The 20,657-nt window shown below is 34.0% G+C and overlaps 2 protein-coding genes across 2 annotated transcripts; both read left to right on the top strand.

The window, feature by feature from the left end:
• Positions 1-419: 419 nt before the first annotated feature.
• Positions 420-5,562, top strand: LOC107842344 (50S ribosomal protein L13, chloroplastic). The gene is made up of 4 exons (XM_016686125.2): positions 420-785; positions 2,709-2,894; positions 4,374-4,544; positions 5,179-5,562. The coding sequence occupies exons 1-4, from the start codon at positions 540-542 to the stop codon at positions 5,293-5,295; spliced, it is 720 nt and encodes a 239-aa protein (XP_016541611.1). The 5' UTR covers positions 420-539; the 3' UTR covers positions 5,296-5,562.
• A 2,951-nt stretch (positions 5,563-8,513) lies between these two features.
• On the top strand, positions 8,514-9,149 carry LOC107842490. Its single transcript, XM_016686370.1, has one exon. It carries the CDS (start codon positions 8,514-8,516, stop codon positions 9,147-9,149), a length of 636 nt encoding a protein of 211 aa, XP_016541856.1.
• The last annotated feature ends 11,508 nt before the right edge of the window (positions 9,150-20,657 follow it).

Below are 20,657 nucleotides of genomic sequence, written 5' to 3' on the forward strand. Positions count from 1 at the left end.
TATTAATAAAAAATAAAGAACTCAAAAGTGAGAGAAATGCAACAGGAGAAGAGGGAGGTGACAAAAATGAACCCCACAAAACACTTGTCAAGTGTAGACAATGTCCTCATACAATTTTTGTTGGGTGAATTCACTCAAAATAAATTTTTTGTAAACTGACCACTAAATTTTTCACTTTTTCCAAGGTTGAACTAATAAAATACATTTGGCCATATATATTTTCGAAAGATTTATTTATATTCTTTTTCAAAAAATCTTAAAATTCTATTAGTTTCACCTTTTTTCACTTCAAATTATCAAAAAAAAAAAAAAAAGAATTCTAAATTATCAAAAGAAAAAAAAAATCTAATTTATTCCATGAACAAATATAACTTTAATTTTTAAATATTATTTTTTATTTTAAAAGATAAAAACTTTTTTTCTATTTTAACGGAACATGGCCTAACCCCTACCGAGAGCAAGGGAGTGTATTTTTTTCTCCTTTTACCCCCCTTATCTACTCGAAGGGTGTTTGTTATTTCAGACTGAGGATAACGGCAATGGCTGTGCACTGTTGTTCTTCCTCTTTCTTAATGTTCACTTCTCCTTCACCAAAATCCTTGTGCTCTTCCTCTAACAAAACCCCATTTCTTGGGTCCTCCACGGTAGCCTTATCGAGGCCGTCGTTTCAATCATTACCACTTTCCAGAATCAATCGGACGACCCGAATTCGCTGCCAAGACAAAGCTGCCTATGCTCCTCTTGATCAGCGTTGGATGTTCGAAGAATCTGAAATTGATGGCCCTGTAACTTAAAATTCTCCCTTTTATCTTTTTTGTTCATTTCTTATCTTGTTGAGTTTTTTTTTTCAGCTTCTGGATACAATTTATTACTTACTCTTTGATAAATGGGAACTCTAGATAAAGAATTCAAGTCTAGGTTATTTTGCATATGCTTAAATTTTGAGATTCAAGTCTTGAGCTAAGCTTCCTATATTTTATAGTCCCTCTTTCCGTCGGTATTGGCTTGGCATATACCTCAAGTATAATAGATAGAATGTCAAATTTGCTACATCACCTTTCGAATATAATATAATAAATTTAATTTTTTTTAAAAATAGTATATTAAAAATAACTATAATTAATAATAAGAGTAAACTAGGAACTAAGGGGTCATTTGGTAGAGTGTATTAGAAAATGCGTTGCATGCATTAGTTAATGTGTATTATTAGTATCTTGTTTGATACGTTTTAACACATGCATTAATTTATTAAATGATCTTAATACCCCTTAATTTTCCTTTCAAAATATTTTACAATTTATTTTCTCGCCATTTTAATTTTCAACAGTAAATCTTTTCAAAATATTTCACAATTTCTTTTCCCACCATTTTAATTTACAACAATGGATAGTTGATTTAAGTAACCGCAATATATTTTTTCTTTGCTTCGAGGATCTTTAAAAAGATTAAAAGAAAATACTTGAAACTATTTCTTAATTTGACATCTTGTATTTTATTTTTGTTTCGACTATGTTAATGCATCGGCGTAATATTTCATGCACAAAGACGAAGGTCTTGCAATCAATCCTAAATCTCTATATACTAGTTCAACAATACTAATTATATTTGAGATGACAAAAGAACTTTGTTGTAAAAAATGTGTACAAAGTCAAAGAAGGTAATTTTGTAAACAAACACTTCTTTTATAGAAATTATGTAAGATATATTATTTCTTATACGTCAAACCAAACAATGTATGAGAAATAATACATGCATAACTATACAAGCATAACTAGTACAAGCATTACTAACGCAACATTACTAATATACTATATTCTGCATTGTTATTATACACTCTACCAAACGATCCCTAAGTGAGAAATTATATCTGGATTTTCCAAATTGAATAGGTAAAAATGGTCTATCTATTTTTAATATAGTGGACAAGTAAAACTGAACAGAAGGAGTAAGTTATAGGTTATTCATCTATTGTTATGTTCCATTTTATATGCCATTTTTTCCTTTTTGTTTGTTTCAAAAAGACCAGATTTCTATATTAGTGGACCTTTTAAATTATCATTGTCAGTTAACCTTTGATAACATGCTCATGTGGATGATATGACAAGTTCATTTGGATTATTTTTGTATGTTACATATACTTAGGCGATGTGTCAAAAGTTGGTCTATCTCTCGTAAACTCTGTGTGCAGACGAACAAAGTCATAAAATGAAAAGGATAAAGAAAGAACTTTTCTGTGGCAGATACACTCGGGAGTATCTTTCTTGTCTTGCCGCAGTTGAGTAAGAAACTGTTAAAACTGTCGAACAGCTATATGACTTCATCATGCAATGTTTTCTCAATCCCCCTGAATCTGCACTCTACCATCAATGCGTTCTTCTAAAAGAAAAGAGATCAAAAAGCGAAGAAGATAAATTTGTAGGAGAGATTGTTGCTAGCTCATCTGCAGAAGTAGATGAGGAGCTAATTAAGCTTCAAATTAATTGTATGTGTCTCCTGTATAGATTGTCTACTGTGGCAGTAATATTCTCTTGAGGTTTTATGATGTCCATTGTTTTGTGGTTTAGCATGACTTACTTTCTTAATCATGAAAGTAACACTAGTTTTTATTTTAAAAATTTGGCTAGAGTTGCTGAAGCAAAATTATGAACTTCTTGCATGATTGAATGGATAAGATAGGACAAATAACTTATTCTTCTTTCCTCTTGTAGGATATTTGGAACAAGACATGGTATCCCAAAGCTGCCGACCATGTGAACACTGACAAACCTTGGTATATTGTTGATGCCACTGACAAAATTCTTGGAAGATTGGCATCAACTATAGCGATATATATGAGAGGGAAGAATCTGGCCACATACACTCCAAGTGTTGACATGGGTGCATTTGTCATAGTGGTAAGTTTCTGTATGAAAAGCATGTTAACTTATCTGCTATCTTTAGGAAAAGGGCATGGGGATCCTACACTTTCCTTTTTGAATTTTAGGTGCTATGAATTCCATATCCTCTATTCCTTAGAAATGTTGGACCATGTAGTCTTAAAAGACTTCGATAAAAAATTATTGAAAGATGAAAATGGGAGTTTAGTGTGCCCCCATGGCTTTGGACTAGTGGTGAGAGAGTAGCATGTGATGTAACATGTAAGGGATTTGAACCTTGCTGCAGACAAGAGCCTGGTATTTAAATTGAGAAGTATAAAGGGGCAGTCCGTTATCCACTGAGTTTTAAATCATGCGTCATTGGTTCTTGAGATTTCCTGGTTGTTAAAAAATGGAGCCAATGCTATCTTTACTTGTGATTATCTCTGATGAGTGGTCATATTTCAACGAAAACCTTTTGCTAGTACTTGTAGCTTTAGAGGCTTCTTTCATTTTGCATCTCATGAGTTTGAGGCCCCAAAGGAGATGTAGGATCATCGAACTTTTACTTTTTGTGCATAGCTTTCTTCTCCATTTTCTAATAATAATATAAAATAAATTTTTTAAAACATCATCCAATCTTTATATTGATATATTTAACATTGATATGGACCTGTAAGCGTTACTACATAAGTATGCAGATACATGCTTTTGGAAGGTTCATAAGAATGAAATAATTTTCCATTTAGAAGTTTTCTGCTTCTCCTTCATTCTTTCTCTCTTCCTTCTTTTTATTGGAAGACTGTTGGTTAGTCAAATGGAAGTCATTGCACCCAAATATGTCACTTATGATTGGAAGATAATGAAGACCATGGAAAATCAGATTTGAATCCAAGCAAAGAATAAAAAATTAGGTGATTTCTTTGTCATCTTTTGAAACCTTGGTAGACAGAGTTATCATGTACGTGTACTTGATGGGAATATGCAGGTGACCCGTGGAATTATAGACAAAGTTATCACATTCCGACATTATAAGAAAAGAAGTTAACTGGATTTCATCATGCATGGCAACTTCAATGAAATCTTCTGTGTTGAATAAGAAATGTTGGTGATGCTTATTTCCTGACTACTCCTATTATCACATAGCTGGCTGGAATCTACAGCATTTCTGTTTGTTCGGCTTTGGTGAAATCCTCTGTGTGCTTAGGAAACTGTGGTGCTGCTTATTCTCTGACCACTCCTTGTAGTATCACTTAGCTAGCGTTAAACTTGAGTTACACACTTCAAATTATACCTTCCTTAATCCACATGAGCATTAAATATGACAATTAAGAATGCGGCATTGCCATATTAGTTGGGTAAATAAGAAAGATTCTTTGACCCCACATCTTGACGGAGACCTGGTGCTTAAGATAGCATTATATAACTTTGAGACTTTCCTGCTCTCTTTAACTGTAAATTATTTGCTAGTCTGCAATTTGATGTCTGAGCAATTCTGTTTTTGTTGAACACCAAAAGGTTAATGCTGAGAAGGTTGCTCTATCTGGGAAGAAAAGGACCCAAAAACTTTATAGGAGGCACTCCGGAAGACCTGGTGGAATGAAAGTGGAGACTTTTGATCAACTGCAACAGAGAATTCCTGAAAGAATCATTGAACATGCTGTTCGTGGCATGCTTCCGAAAGGGAGGGTCAGTATGCTTTAATATCTGTGGAGTTCCACTCCATGCTAGACCTATATGAGTTTTCTTAATCATGTTGATCAGCCTAAAGAAGATGTTAGGCAATTTACATATAATCTTGGGGATAAAGTATCACTTGTTAGATATTAGGGACATCCATTAATAACTTTCATCTCCCATAGTGGTTGCATCCATGGAACTTACAATATACTCGTGTGTGTGTTATTTATTTCTACACACATACACTTACATATTAACCGACCCCACTTGTAACTAACGATTTAAATCCTTGATTCGCCTCTGCTTAAAAGACTATTACTTCTTTGAATGGTGGGTTGTGCGCAGAGATGCCTCACCACTAATCCTACAACATGTCTGCTTGGCTGTGATTCACTTCTAAACAGAGGCAGATGGGAATTATGTAACGGTGGTGTTTCTCATGCTTCTGGGGTTTCTTTATTATGTGCTTGTACTGCCCTTTAACGAAATTGGCAAGTTCATTTATTGGATCTCAGAATTGGTGGTGATTGCACTTGCTTTGGCTTGAATCACTGATTACAATCAGTATAAATTTTCTTTTTCTGCATTTTTTACATTTTATATACTCCCAATTCTCAGTAGATTCAGTTTTCTATTTATGCAGCTTGGCAGACAACTCTTTACCCATCTTAAGGTGTATAAAGGTCCTGAGCATCCTCATGAGGCACAGAAACCTGTTGAATTGCCCATCAGAGATAAGAGGATACAGAAGCAACGGTGAACTCCAACCGATGCCACAGAGGGTAGTTCTCACTTTTGGCTGTTGATATTCCTCTAAGTCGTCGTTTCTGGTTAACTGGTGTAACTTCGTATTTCAACTTCGATATTGTACCTGGTCTCCTGCCAATCTTCTTTATGCTTTTGTAGAGGTTTTTCATTACAAATTTATTTGCCTCCACCTTTCTTTAAGCTATTGATGTTCTGTAGGTTTCAGTTGTAATGAATGTTTCTTCACCTTTGCTTAATGATGCATAGTGGATTTTAATGATTTTTTTCTCGCTCCCTTCGTTCCGCATCCTTCTGCGCTTGAGGTTTTTAAAATTATTCAATTTGGCGTTCCAAGGTCCATGCAGTATTGGTGACCCTACTGGTATTTTCTTATCAATGAGTCCGGAGACGCAAGTTTTTTCATTTAAAATTTCAAAGGGGCATAAGAAAATGAAAAAAAAAAAAAATTTTAAACGAAGTTTATCTTGTCCACTAAAAGTTAACGTGATTAGTTATCTGGTAAAGTATAAGATAAAATCACGGTTTTGCCTTACAAGGTAAATGGAATGGAGTCACTTACTTCATTTTTTGATTGAAAAAGTTGGTGGAAGTTGGGAATTTAATGATGCTGATGTACTTAACCTTTTCAACTGAGAATGGGTGAAGAGACTCTAACCTTACATTGTTAGGATATACTATTAACCATGTAGTTTGAGTTATAGTATTATATTTTCATTCGACTTAATGAGATCTTTATTTGAATATATCATTGTGTTAACATGTGTGTCATTTACTTATATAGTAGATAATTTTGTGTATGAGATATTTTAACTCATGCACGGAAGATTAAAATTGTCGGTTCTTATAAGTAATAAATTAATGTTCACAATCAAAGGTGAGGTAGGACAAACATCTTGATGATTGTAGCACAAGATTAAATATAATTTGATCTTAATTATGGGAATGGTAATATTCCAACTTCTTGTGCTAGTACATTTCATATGTATTGAACAGACCAATTAGAGATATTCGTTTATGTTCTGAATATTAATAAATGACTTCTTTAGTCCATTACATGTACTTATATTCTTAATCTTGATATAATTATTATGATCTATGTGGTTTGATTATTGTTTTAATCCATTAAAAAGTGAGACTCTTTTATTAGTTAATATATTTCTAATAAGTTGGATGATGACAAATTACTTAGTGAATATTAATTAGTTGATAGAACTATGTCTCGAACTTGAGATAGAAGACATCCTTTTATGGTTACTTATAAGTTTTCATGTGAAAACCCTGCAGGTGGATTTTATATCCGTCATGTGAAATAAGTTAAACATTATAAATAAAGGATTAATTAATCAATGAGTTAAATTTTTTAGAGAATTTAACTTAATTGATTGGTGTCGGCAATTCTAACATGAGGAGTTAAATAAGATGTAATGGTAGATTTCAAAATTAAATCGAGGAGTGTAATTACAGATTTTTAGTGGAATAATATGTAATTTACTATGATAATATCATTCATTACCAAATTAATATCATAATTGAAAACCTCACTTAAAAAATCTGCGGTCCCTGCTATACTTGATTAATTAATCAATTTTGAACAAAAAAACAAAGTCTACTGGAAAAAGTAATATTATTTATTGGTCTTCTACAAGAAAAATAATCTTTTGGACTGTAAATTATGAAAAACGTTTGCTTATTATGGGACCATTAAGTCAGCTTAATGGTCAATAAACATGGTCTTAAAAAGGGCTAAAAATAGTAAAAAATATTTGACCCATTATGGTATCATTAATCAGCTTAACGGTCAATAAATATGGACTTAAAATGCTACAAACGTTGTTACTCTAAATGGGGTTATTAAGGCTGAAAAACGTTTTCTTTTGGTTCATTATGGGTAGTTAAATCAGCTTAAAAGCTGAAACATCAGCCTCTTCCCTTTCCTTCTTGAATGGAAGATTGAGATAAATAGAGGTGAGTTCACAGAAAGAAGATTATCCTTTAAAAAGTACAAACTCACTTGCCCACACAAGTTTGATTGCAAAAGTTAGTCAGGAAATAGTAGAAGATCGCAGTCCTATAGATCATTGCTTTGGACGACTTTTGTGAAAGCGTCAACAAGTTAGTAGTTTCATTGAAATCTGGATTAAATTATGTTATCTAGATGTTGTGTAAGTTATTGATCCTGTTGAATTGTGTTGCTTTTATTGTGCATGTTATTACAATTGGTATCACAGCTCTTCTTACATATGCTAGATAATGTAAAAGAAACTACATGATTTGTTGTACCTATTTCGGATAATAATTGTATAAATCATGTTGTTGTTGTTTTTTGTGTTTTTGATGATATTAATGATTTTCAGAATCTAAGTTTATCATCAAGAAAACATAAAAACGAATTTAATACATTTTGCTTAGTTTTGTAAAATTTAATTTTGTGGATTAAGGGTAAAATTATGATGAGTTTTGACTAAATCCAACCATAGTCGTTACTCACTGTATGAACAGTAGTAGTAAGCCAAGAAGTGCAGGCAGCCTTGCTGACCCTCGCAACAGCCCGACCAATAATTGTCGATTTGGTCGGTTTTGGAGCTTTTCTATTTTTGACGAACTCCGAATGATTTGAAATTTGGTATGTTTATTGGAAATGATCCATTGAACAATACTCACAGTTTTCTATGATTCAGGCTGTCTTTTGGCCATTCGGGATCGTTTTGATGAGTTTTTGGATATTTTTATGTTTTCAGAAAAATTAAAAATTCTAAAAAAATTATTTTTTGCAAACCAGTGGTAATAGGGATCATTCCTTATGATTTCTAGTGTTTAATAATAGTAAATAATATGAGTTTATATGTTGACACAAGTTATCCTCCCCATCGGATAAACTTGTATCGTGTAATACGATTTTATAGATTTATTTTTGATGACTTGTGTTAACTTTCCAACTAAGTTACATGTTGGTTCAATGGTACAAAGACTTATAAAATGTGATATTTATCTAACTTAAATCAACAGTTTACTCTCTAATTGAGTTGATTTTGTTTTATTTAAGAGATAAAGTTTCTGACATTACATGTATATTTGCTTAAATGGTTAAGTTTTCCTAACGATTCTAACTGTTTAAGTGCATGGTTATATGTGTGATGTAGTTTTAAAAATTTTATTATTCTGCAGCATGTCTAATGATATATTTTAGTTGGATTAAATAACATATTATCCATGTCTTCATTCAATCCCTTAACTTCTATCCTAAATCAAAATAAATTAGAAGGCCCTAACTATATGGACTGGAAACATAATTTGGATATTGTTCTTACTGCTAAGGACTTTAAATTTGTATTGATTGAGGAATGTCCTGTTAAGTCAGATGAACTTACTGATGATGAGATTAAAATCCACGATAAGTGGGTTAAGGCTGATGAGATGGCAAGATGCTACATTCTTGCCTCTATGGTAAATGTGTTGCAGCATCAACATCAATTCATGACTACTGTTCACGATATGCTTGAATCTCTCAAAGAGATGTTCGATGAGCAAAATCATGTTGCAAAGCAGATGGTCATTAAAGAACTTTTGACCACGAAAATGCTTGAAGAAACATCGGTGAGGGAACATGTTCTTAAAATGATAAGTCTATTGAATGAGCTGGAAATTCTTGGTGCAGTTATTGATACGGAATCTCAAGTTGAGATGGTCCTGCAGATTCTGCCGAAAAGTTTTCAGCAGTTTTTCTTGAATTATAACATGAATAAGATGGACTTATCTCTTGCGAAACTGTTGAATGAGCTGCAAGCGGCAGAATCTATCACTAAGCAACAAGCTCCTCTTGCGGTATTGATGGTTGACAAACCTTAGTCTTTGGCTTCTAAGCCGAAAGGCGAAAAGAAAAAAAAGAAGAAGTCTCATAATGAGTTCTCATGATCATGAATAAGAGTTGTACAACTCTTGAACATAAATGAACTAATGGGATACTTTTTAGCTTGTGGGAAATCCCATAACTTACTGTAGGATCTGTCTAAGAAAGCCCTATCTCTAGGACTCAAGCGTCACTGGTTCTGTTACCTTGAAAGTAAGGTGAAGTTGACATAAATGAAGTATGAGGATAATCTACATGTGTTTCTGAGAGAACCTTTCTATAGCATGACCTGAGAGATGAAAGAAAGGAAACTGTTCCTAAAATAACTCATAGCTTTCTGCACATAAGTGTGGTGCACAACACACCAAAGTACAAGACTCTACTAGATGTAGCTTTTCATACTTCCAAGGACACTATTGAACCTTAGGCTCTGATACCAAGTTTGTAACGCACCGAATTTGGTACTCAAAACGCTACATGATGCCCATGACCCCGAAGGACCACGATCTAACTTATGAATGGTATCTATAAACTGAGTACTGAATAATGGTAATAATATCATAAATGTAGAAACATGAACTGAAAGGCCATTATTTTTAATACTAGTACTTAACTGAAAAAAATATAGTATAACAATACCAAAACAACTTGGATAATTGCCTGAACATACTGTACACTGAAAGCCTCTAATCTTTCTGAATAAGGAGTTTATGGGATAAGTCCTCATGTTCTCGAAGGATGAGGACTCACTGCTAACTCTGATCACTAAATTGGGATGCTACTGGTTCTCTAGAGTTCGTGCTTCTAAACTTATGGTATAAGACACCATAGCAAAAATGCATCAGTACTTTGAATTTACTGGTATATAAGTGAGGTAGGCTGAATGCAATAGGTTTATATGCGTTAACAATACTAACTAACTGACTAACATGAACATGAGAATACATGCATGGATACGTAACTGTAACTGAGATCATGACAGGACTGGATACTGATTTCTAACTACTAAGTTTACTGACGTTGACATTTGAGTCACTGATGATTGAGAAATTGATACTATATTATTGAATATTGAGGGACTGATACTATGTTACAAAAATATGGATAACTGTGTCTGACAGTTTTGATTATGAAGAACTAGTTTGGTTGACTGTATCTGACAGTCCTGACGCTGAATGTAAATAACATAAGTTCTAATAGATGATATAACTGATAACATAAGTGACTATATCTTCCAATCTCAAATCTGATGGACTAGCTGAGTTCCATACTATATCTGAGTAACTGAATATGAGATCTGTCCTATCTTGTCGGTGATCTCTACATCTGATGATATTGATACTAATTGACTATAGTTTAGAGCAGTTCTGTCTTATGGGTGAACCCGAGGTCTATTTATAATGATAAGGATTGACTATATCTGACAGTCCTAAATCTATACTACTGAGCTAAATTTACTTTATCGGACAGTCCTAATTCTGTAACTGAAACTATGGGATGTATTCATCTAATCGATATGCCCCATACTAAGCTAATTGGTGTTCAACCTGTAATCCCAGCTGGAGCCAGTAGCGCACCACTGGTAAAGACAATTGCTGTGAAGTCAGTCCTAATCTAGCGGGTGACCCTTTCGATCAGTCCTATATATTTAAATATGCTAACGGGTGATCTAGGAGTATGTTAGTCCTATCTAACGGGTGACATCTCCTAAATACGCTGTCTACGTAGTTATGGAACTTAGGGATTGCTTCTAAGGATCTCTATCATATCTAAAGGGTGAGTCCCAATCCCTAATCTTGCTCCGTTCTGAATCCTACTCCCATCTGAAAGACACTGAACAGATTAACTGAACTAAACTTATACTAATGGTATTGTTTAGTGGAGCTAAAATGATTTTACTGAGTTTTGTATACTGGTGGAATGTACTGAGTTCTGAGGACTAACTGAGAATACTGAAGTTACTGAGATTTACTGGGAATACTGAAGTTGCTAAGATTACTAAGCTAATGAAATTACTGAGACTTCTTAGATTTCTTGAGTCAAATGACTGACTGAGTTCTATGGATCATAGCTTGACAGAGGTGATCGTGAAAACGTGACATAGCTCTATGCACATAGCTAAATGTTTGGGTATAAATACCCCCAGGACTCGATGAGAAGAAACTGACATTGCATGTATTACTTGACCACATGACCAACTACACAGTTCATAATTCATATATTTAAGAACTTCATCAAATATGCGATATGCATAAGCTTGTATATACATGGGGATTTTATGATATCATACTAGTTGGGCATTGTTCCTTCACTAGGCATTTAATGATACACATGGTAGGCATAGCATATGTAGAAAACATTATACAACACTTCAACATCATGATTCAACATCTAATTTCATCATCCTAGGGTTTATTTATAGGTTCACATGAATATACATCTATACAAATCAATTCCATATAAAATTCATCACCTAACATGGATTTGAATTCAATCGATCATTCTAAGCATGAACAAAACAAACCCAACATGAAAATCATAAAGAAATACATAAACTTAAACTTAGAAAAGGGATTCTCAGGATTCATGGATGAAAGAAGTCCTTGAATGAACACTACGTATACCTTAGCTTGTGATTCTACAAAGATTTAGGGAGAGATTCTTGAAATTTGATGGTGAATTCCCTTGGAATTGAACCTTTTATGTAAACACTAGGGCTTGTTCTTGAGTGTTTTTGAGTGTAATTAAATATAAGTTGATAAATTATGGTCAAATCTCGTATTATAAGGCTTATATAGGGTGGGAAATTGACCCTTTTAACCCTAGAACACGTATTTAAATTATTTAGAAAATTTCCCAATTTTCATTCTTGGCGCGATGCGCCACTATCGCGCCAAATCACTGGAACGTGACAAATGGAAAATTGCACAATGGCGCGACGCAGAGCTACCACGTTTCCACCTTGTCCATGATATGGATGTTTGGCGTGACGTGACACTATCGTATAGAAATACTGGAAATTGACAATTTCAATTTGTGCTATCTTCATGACGCGCTGAAGGCTCACGTGATTCACTTTCACTAAAAAGGCTCTAACACTTCGCTCGGGTGTCGAATTTGGGCGAATTTGGTATCGATGGAAAGCTTATTGAATTTCTCACATGACACAAACTGAAAATCTTGAAAATACTACATATACAAGAGTAGATTCATCTTTCAAAGAAAGCATCTAACAATCTTGGGAAACTTTTCAAGCTAGGAAAAGTACGGGGTGTTACAATATCTCACCCTTGAGAACATTCGTCCTCAAATAAGACTGAGTGAGAGAAAAAGAATACAAAATGACGTACATACTGAACATGACTAGATGGAACATGATCTTATGACTAACATGACTGATGGATGAATATAACATACTGAACATGCATATCTGAAGCATGACTGATAAGCTGAATTCATGCATATTTGATGCATGGATAATTGACTCATAAATACATGAATGAATGTTCTGATGAACTGAATTTCTCACAGTCAGAATACATGTCTGATGCATGATTCTATAAGTGAACTTGTATATGAATGCATGTCTTATGCATGATTCTATAATTAAACTTGTATATGAATACATGACTGAATATGCAGGAGTACCTAGTACCAAGTTTGTAATAGGGATCTAAGCATGAAATGAATACCATTTTTGAAATGGTAGTTCAAATATAGAACTAAGTAATTTTAAGAAAAACTATTACGTAAACTGAGAAGTAATGTGAACCCATGATTAGGCTAGAAATATATATGAACGGTAACATAAGAACATAAATGAGTCAGGTCTGATACGTGATATACGAACTGAACATCATGAACGGCACTAAGTCTCAAAATACTTGGCCCAAAGCTGAGGTTGGGGCTTTGAGGGTCAACTTGTGAGTACCCTCTACTCTAAATTGAATTCTTCTTGAGAAGAATGAATGAGGTATTCTTATCATAAAAGTTTGGGTGTTTATAGAGTATCTCTCCCTAAGGACTCTAGATTCCTTGATAAAGACTGGCTACGATGAGTTGCTGAGGAAAACAGAGGTGATGCACAAGGCGCTTAGGAGCTGAGTCGTAACTAATTATCTGAGATCTAAGACTGATGCATGGTACATGAACTGAGATGAGCTTGCACCTATCTTATTGGTTCATCTTAGAATGATTATATCCTTTCATGAGATGTTGGCTAGAGCACATAGCTGAGGACATAAAAACTAAACTATATGAATTTGTCTGTATAAGATAGCTGAGTAAGAAGATCATAACTTGATAGGGATTCGGTAAGATAAGTTGATGCCTACGAACACCATTTAATATGAATCGACTAAGCCTCTTGTACTGTAACAAGACTACAAAAATGATTCATGTGGGTGCTGAGCACGAATGCATAACCGTACTAACTTATCCAATTAACTAAAGGACTAATAGCTGAATACTGAGTCTACAGGATGGAACTATACTTAGTCTTGAATAACTTGACTGCAACTGCAGAGCGTTATACATAGGAGATAAAGACTAACTGAGTAACATGTGGTAACTAGGCATGGATTTACTAAAACTGTATAACCTCAAGAATATTAGGCTAAGAGTCTAATAAAATTGGGAACATTCTGTAAATTGAGGCATTGAGGTACTACTGACTGAGTAATCGATAACTATAACATTGTCAATCTGTCCTAAAACTAGACTGAATTTCTAATAATAAACATTTAGACAGGTGCTGAAGTATTTGATTCTGGTACTAAATTCTGATTACAGAACTGAACATGGAAACTATAACTGAGATGGTAACTAAATTTGGATAGGTGCATGATGAGGATGATATAGATCAAGGATCTGAACGTATACTTGCACTCTATACTTTCCCCAACTTATAAATACAACCTCTTGCTAGCTATTTACTTGCACACTAACATGACATTTATGCCCATCTACACCACTACACCCTCGTGTAAAATAAGCATTCAATAATCTTGTCTTAATATGAAATATGTACTCTTTCCCTTCTAAGTAAGTGTTTTTCACTACACTGTTTTCACAAAGAGAGCTTACTAAAGGGTTAAATCAGGAGGACATTAGGCATGGATGGACACTAATTAAACTTGACACTTGACTTAAGACTGAGGAATAGAATATAAATATCATAGTTTCACCAAGAGGTCTAAACTAAGGATATGCATAACATAGTCTGAATTTAACTAATTAATAGAGGTATAGCATGAGCCGTGAAAGCTGAGTATACTGTAAAGCATGATATGTGTACATGAGTCATGAGCTGCATGACCTGAGTTTGGAGTTTTCTGCATTTGTAGGAAATGATTTGTATTACTGAGGGGAATATAAAATTTCCCAATTTTTACCCTTGGCACGATGCAGCACTATCACACTAAGTCACTGAAGAGTGACAAATGGGAAGTTACACGATGGAACGATGCAGAGTTATCATATTGCCATGTGGAGGTTTGCATAGTGTTCCACTATCGCAGAACAACATAGGAAATTGACAATTTCCATTTGAGCTATATCTGCGATGTGCTGAATGCTCAGGTGATTCACTTGATTACTAAAAAGGCCCTAACTCTTTGCTCTGGTGTCAAAATTAGACAAATTTGGTATCGATGGAAAGCTTATTGAATTTCTCACATCACAGAAAGTGAAAATCTTGAAAATAACACTTTTACAAAAGTAGATTCATCTTCCAAATAAAGCTTCTAACATTCTTAGAAAACTTTACAAGCTAGGAAAAGTATGGGGTATTACAATATCTCCCCCTTGAGAACATTCATCCTTGAATGAGACTAAGTGAGAGAGAAAGAATACAAACTGACGTACATACTAAACATGACTGGATAGAACATGATCTCATGACTGACATGACTGATTGCTGAATATAACATACTAAACATAGATATCTAATGCATGACTGATAATCTAAATTCATGCATATTTGATGCATGGATAATTGACTCATAAATACATAACTGAATGTTCTACTGAACTAAATTTATCACAGTGTGAATGCATGTCTAATGCATGATTCTATAACTGAACTTGTACATGAATGCATGACTAAATATACAAGAGTACCTAATACCAACTTTGTAATAGGGATCTAAGTATGAACTGAATACCATTTTTGTAATGGTAGTTTGAACATGAAACTTAGTAAGTTCAGGATAAACTATTATGTAAATTGAGAAGTACTGATGAACCTATGATTATGCTAGAAATCTGTGTGAATGGGAACGTGAGAACATAACTGAGTTTGGTCTGATACGTGATAAATAAACTGAACATCATGAATGGAACTGAGATGTTGAATACTTGGACCAAAGTTAAGGTTGGGACTTTGAGGATCAACTTGTGAGTACCCTCTACTCTAAACTGGGTTCTTCTCGAGAAGAATGAATGGGATGTTCTTATCATTAATGTTTGGGGGTTTATAGCGTATCAACCCCTTGGGACACTAGGTTTCTCGAGGAAAACTGCCTCAGCTGAGCTGCTGAGGAAAATTGAGGTGATGCACAAGGCAACTAGGAACTGAGTCGTAACTAATTGTATAAGATATAAGACTAAGGCATGATACATGAACTGAGCAGAGCGTGCACCTATCTTATTGGTTCATCTTAGAATGACTACGTCCTTTCATGAGATTTTGGCTAGAGCACCTAGCTGATGACATGGAAACCAAACTGTATGAATATTTCTGTATAAGCTATCTCAGTAAGAAAATCATCACTTGATTGAGATTTTGTAGAATGAGTTGAGTCCTTTGAACACCATTTAATATGAAATGTCTAAGCCTGTTGTACTACAACTAAGACTACTGAAAAGATTCACGTGGGTTTTCAGCACGAATGCATAACCATACTGACTTATGTAATAAAGTGAAGGACTAATAGCTGAATATTGAGTCTGCCGGATGGAACTGTACTTAGTCTTAAATAACTGGACTGCAACTACAAAGCGTTATGCCTAGGAGATAAGGACTGACTAAGTAACATGACATAACTGGGCATAAATTCATGAAAATAGTATTACCTCAAGAATGTTAGGCTAAGCGTCTAATGTGATTGGGGACATTCTGTAAACTAAGGTATTAAGGTACTACTGACTGAGTAATCGATAACTATAACATTGTCAATCTATCCTAAAACTGGACTAAATTACTTATAACTAACATTTATACTGGTGCTGAAGTATTTAATTTTGGGATTGAATACTGAATACTGAATCTGAACACTAAAACTATAACTGAGAACGTAACTGAATTTGGATAGGTGCATGATGCGGACTGATATAAATCAAGGATATGAACGTATACTCGTACTCTATAATTTAACCAACTTATAAATACAACCTCTTTCTAGCTATTTACTTCCACACTAACAAGACATTCAAGCCTATCTACACCACTACACCCTTATGTAAAATAAGCATGCAACAATCTTGTCTTAATATGAAATATCCACACTCTCCCTTCTAAGCAACTGCTCTCCACTATACTATTTTCTCAAAGAGAGCTCCCAGAAAGGTTAAATAAGGAGGACATAAAGCATGGATGGACACTAACTAAACTTGACACTTGACTGAAGTCTGAGGAATAGAATATAAATATCATGAGTTCACCAAGAGTTCTAAATTGAGGATATGCATAACATAGTCTGAATTTAACTTATCAGTAGAGGTTTAGAATGAGTCGTGAAAGCTGAGTATACTGTAAAGCATGATATGTGTACATAAGTCATGAGATGCATGACCTAAGTTTTGAGTTTTTTCCTTTCGTGGGAAATTATTTGTATTACTGAGGGGAATAGAAAATTTCTTGATTTTCATCCTTGGAGTAATGCGCCACTATCGCGCGAAGTCCCTGGAAAGTGACAAATAGAAAACTGCATCGGTGGCATGCCATGGAGAAATCGTGTTGCCACCTTGTCTACGATGTGAAAGTTTAGTGTGATGTGCCACTACCGCGAAGCAACACTGAAAATTGTCAATTTCTATTTGAGTATCTCCACAACGCGCTGAAGACTCAGGTAATTCACTGTATTACTAAAAAGACTCTAACTCTTTGGCCCAGGTGTCGAATTTGAGATAATTTGGTATTGATGGAAAGCTTATTGAATTTCTCACATGACAAAAAGTGAAAATCTTGAAAATACCACATTTAAAAAAGTGGATTCATCTTTCAAAGTAAGATTTTAACATTCTTGGGGAACTTTTCAAGCTAGGAAAAGTATGGGGTATTACAATATCTCCCGCTTGAGAACATTCGTCCTCGAATGAGACTGAGTGAGAGAGAAAGAATACAGACTCATGTACATAATAAACATGACTGGTTGGAACTTGATTTCATGACTGACATAACTGATGGTTGAATATAACATACTGAACATGGATATCTGATGCATGACTGATAAGTTGAATTCATGCATATTTGATGCATGGAAAATTGACTAATGAGAACATGACTGAATATTCTGATGAACTGAATTTCTTATTGTGAGAATTCATGTCTGATGCATAATTCTATAACTGAACTTGTATATGAATGCATGACTGAATATGCAAGAGTACTTAGTACCTAGTTTGTAATGGGGATCTAAGCATGAACTGAATACTAATTTTGTGATGGTCTTTTAAACATAGAATTGAGTAAGTTCAAGAAAAACTGTTACATAAACTGAGAAGTACTGATGAACCCATGATTATGCTATAAATATGCATGAACAAGAACATTAGAACATAATTAAGTCTGGTTTAATACGTGACATACGAACTAATCATCATGAACGTAACTGAGCCTCTGAATACTTGGCCTAAAGCTGAGGTTGGGACTTTGAGGGTCAACTTGTGACTACCCTCTACTCTAAATTGGGTTCTTCTTGAGCAGAATGAATTAGATTTTCTTGTCATAAAAGTTTGGCGTTTTATAGCATATCTTCCACTTGGGACACTAGGTTTCTTGAGGAAGAATGGCTCGACTGAGCTGCTGAGGAAAACTAAGGTGATGCACAAGGCACCAAGGAATTGATTTGTAACTAATTATCTGAGATCTAAGACTGTGGCATTATACATGAACATAGCTGAGCTTGCACCTATCTTATTGGTTCATCTTAGAATTATTACATACTTTCATGAGATTTTGGCTAGAGCACCTAGCTGAGGACATAGAGACCAAACTGTATAAATTTTTCTATATAAGATAGCTGAGTAAGAAGATAATAACTTGATTGAGATTTGATAAGATGAGTTCAGGCTTACGAACACTATTTAATATGAATTGACTAAGCCTCTTGCACTGAAACAAAGACACTAAAAAGATTCACGTGGGTGCTGATCATGAATTCATAATAGTACTGACTTATCAAATTAACTGAACGACTGATAGCTGAATACTGAGTCTGCAGGATGGAACTGTACTTAGTCTTGAATTGCTGGACTGAAACTGCAGAGCGTTATGCATAGGAGATAAAGACTGACTGAGTAACATGAGGTCTGGGCATGGATTTATGAAAACTGTATTACCTCAAGAATGTTAGGTTAATTATCTAATGTGATCGGGAATATTCTGTAACCTGAGGTATTGAGGTACTACTGACTGAGTAATCGATAACTATAACAATGTCAATCTATCCTAAAACTGGACAGAATTTCTAATAACTGGCGTTTAGATTGGTGCTGAAGTTCCAATATCTTGAATAGTAGAGCTCCAAACTTTTCAATCACATTTGTGTCTCCAAATAATGAAGCTGAGGATAAGTTCAAAGAAAGAAGGAGCTCAAGAAGTCAATATCATAAAACTCAACAAGGATAGATTGATGACAAAAAATCTTCATCATTGAAAAAAGAAAGAGGAGTATGGGAAAACTGCTAAGAGTTTCACCAAGACATCGTTCAGATCTTTGTTTGAGTTCTTCTGCAACGAGTTTAGGATAGATACAAAGAAAAAACTTTAAGTGGGAGTGTGAAAAATATCTAAAGTGGATTTTTTGGAGTAATGGATATCATAGTTTTCTATTTAAATTTCCAGAATAGTCTAGTGAATTAATGTCATAATTTTCTAGCAGAGTCTCTAGAATACTCTAGAATCCTATTTAGAAAAATTATTTTCAAAAAATATCTAGATATTCTAGAGTATTGTAGTGGATAAAGTTTGTAGAATATTCTTTTAGATATATCTAGAAGAATTCTAGAACCATCCATAGACTAGTATAACTAGGAATGACATTGTACATTTGTAACCAACTCCTAAAACAAATCCAATACAAAGAATATAAAGAATCTTACTAAAATTTCATTGTTTAATTGAAAAGAGGGTTTTTGGGCTCCATGGGTGAAAGGGGACCCATGGATGAACTCCCACATACCTTAATTAGATGATTTCTTGAAGATTCTTAGGAATTTCTTGAGGTTTCTTGAACTTGGAATCTTGAATTCTTTGTGTTCTTAAGAGATAGCCTTGAACTTGTTCATGGGGTAAAAGAGAGGGTTTTTATGAGAGTAATTTTGAAGAAGATTGGCAAATAATGCCCTTTTTTATTTTATAAATCGTCCCTTGGACATTTGGGATTGAGGGGAAAGAACCAAAGTGCCCCTTGATCCTTAAGAAATTGAAAATGTGAAGAAATGGACCAGGTGACACAATTTTCAGTTCAGGGTAATAGAGACTGCAAAGCCCCTCTATAGTGGCACCGTAAGGCCCACGACACGGGCATATCACCTCCAGTTACTGCCTCTTACCAAAAAATCTATAACTTTTAGGTTGGAATTAAAATTAAGGAAAAATTGGTATCGTTGGAAAGTTGATTCAATTATCTACAATTTGGTGGGTCTTGTGCTAAATAATTCTATGTATATGAAAAGTTATACACATTTAAAGAAGACCCTTGTAGAATCAAATACCAAACTTTGGACGAATTAGGCTCTAAGCTCAACTTTGTTCTAAGAAATTCTTATGAATTATTTTCACCTCGAAAACACATCAAACTCGAGGATAAAGATCATGAAACTTATTTTCACATGGAAATCATTTGGATTATAGCTTAGACATATAGGAACGTTGATTCAAAGACTAGCCTGAAAATGCGGGGTCTTAAAGTATTATATGACAAAAGTTTATAAAAAGATATATAAATTGATGTCTCATATTATGTGATTAGGTTTTTTGTATTATATGAAATAATATAGGAGTATCAAAATATTATATAAATTGATGTCTCACATGATGTGATTAGTTGTTTCGTATCATATAAAAAGAATATCTGAAAAACGTATATAAATTGTATTCAATATGATATTATTTGTTGTTTTGTATTATTTGAAGAAAGTATATAAATTGGTATAAGATTATAGCAGTATATGAATTTAATATGTAATATGGTATTTTAAATATCGGACAAAATATTTTCTTTTTCAAATATTGGGTCCGTATTGAGGAAACTACATACTCCAAGTAATTTTTTAACATAACA

This window comes from Capsicum annuum, chromosome 9 (assembly GCF_002878395.1).
Source record: "Capsicum annuum cultivar UCD-10X-F1 chromosome 9, UCD10Xv1.1, whole genome shotgun sequence".
NCBI lineage: Eukaryota > Viridiplantae > Streptophyta > Magnoliopsida > Solanales > Solanaceae > Capsicum > Capsicum annuum.

Excerpts from the sequence above, each read along its gene's own strand:
- LOC107842344 (XM_016686125.2), top strand. The coding sequence starts at position 540 with ATGGCTGTGCACTGTTGTTCTTCCTCTTTCTTAATGTTCACTTCTCCT. Across the intron at positions 786-2,708 it reads AATCTGAAATTGATGGCCCT|GATATTTGGAACAAGACATG; the intron begins GTAACTTAAAAT and ends TTCCTCTTGTAG. Across the intron at positions 4,545-5,178 it reads GCATGCTTCCGAAAGGGAGG|CTTGGCAGACAACTCTTTAC; the intron begins GTCAGTATGCTT and ends CTATTTATGCAG.
- LOC107842490 (XM_016686370.1), top strand. The coding sequence starts at position 8,514 with ATGTCTTCATTCAATCCCTTAACTTCTATCCTAAATCAAAATAAATTA.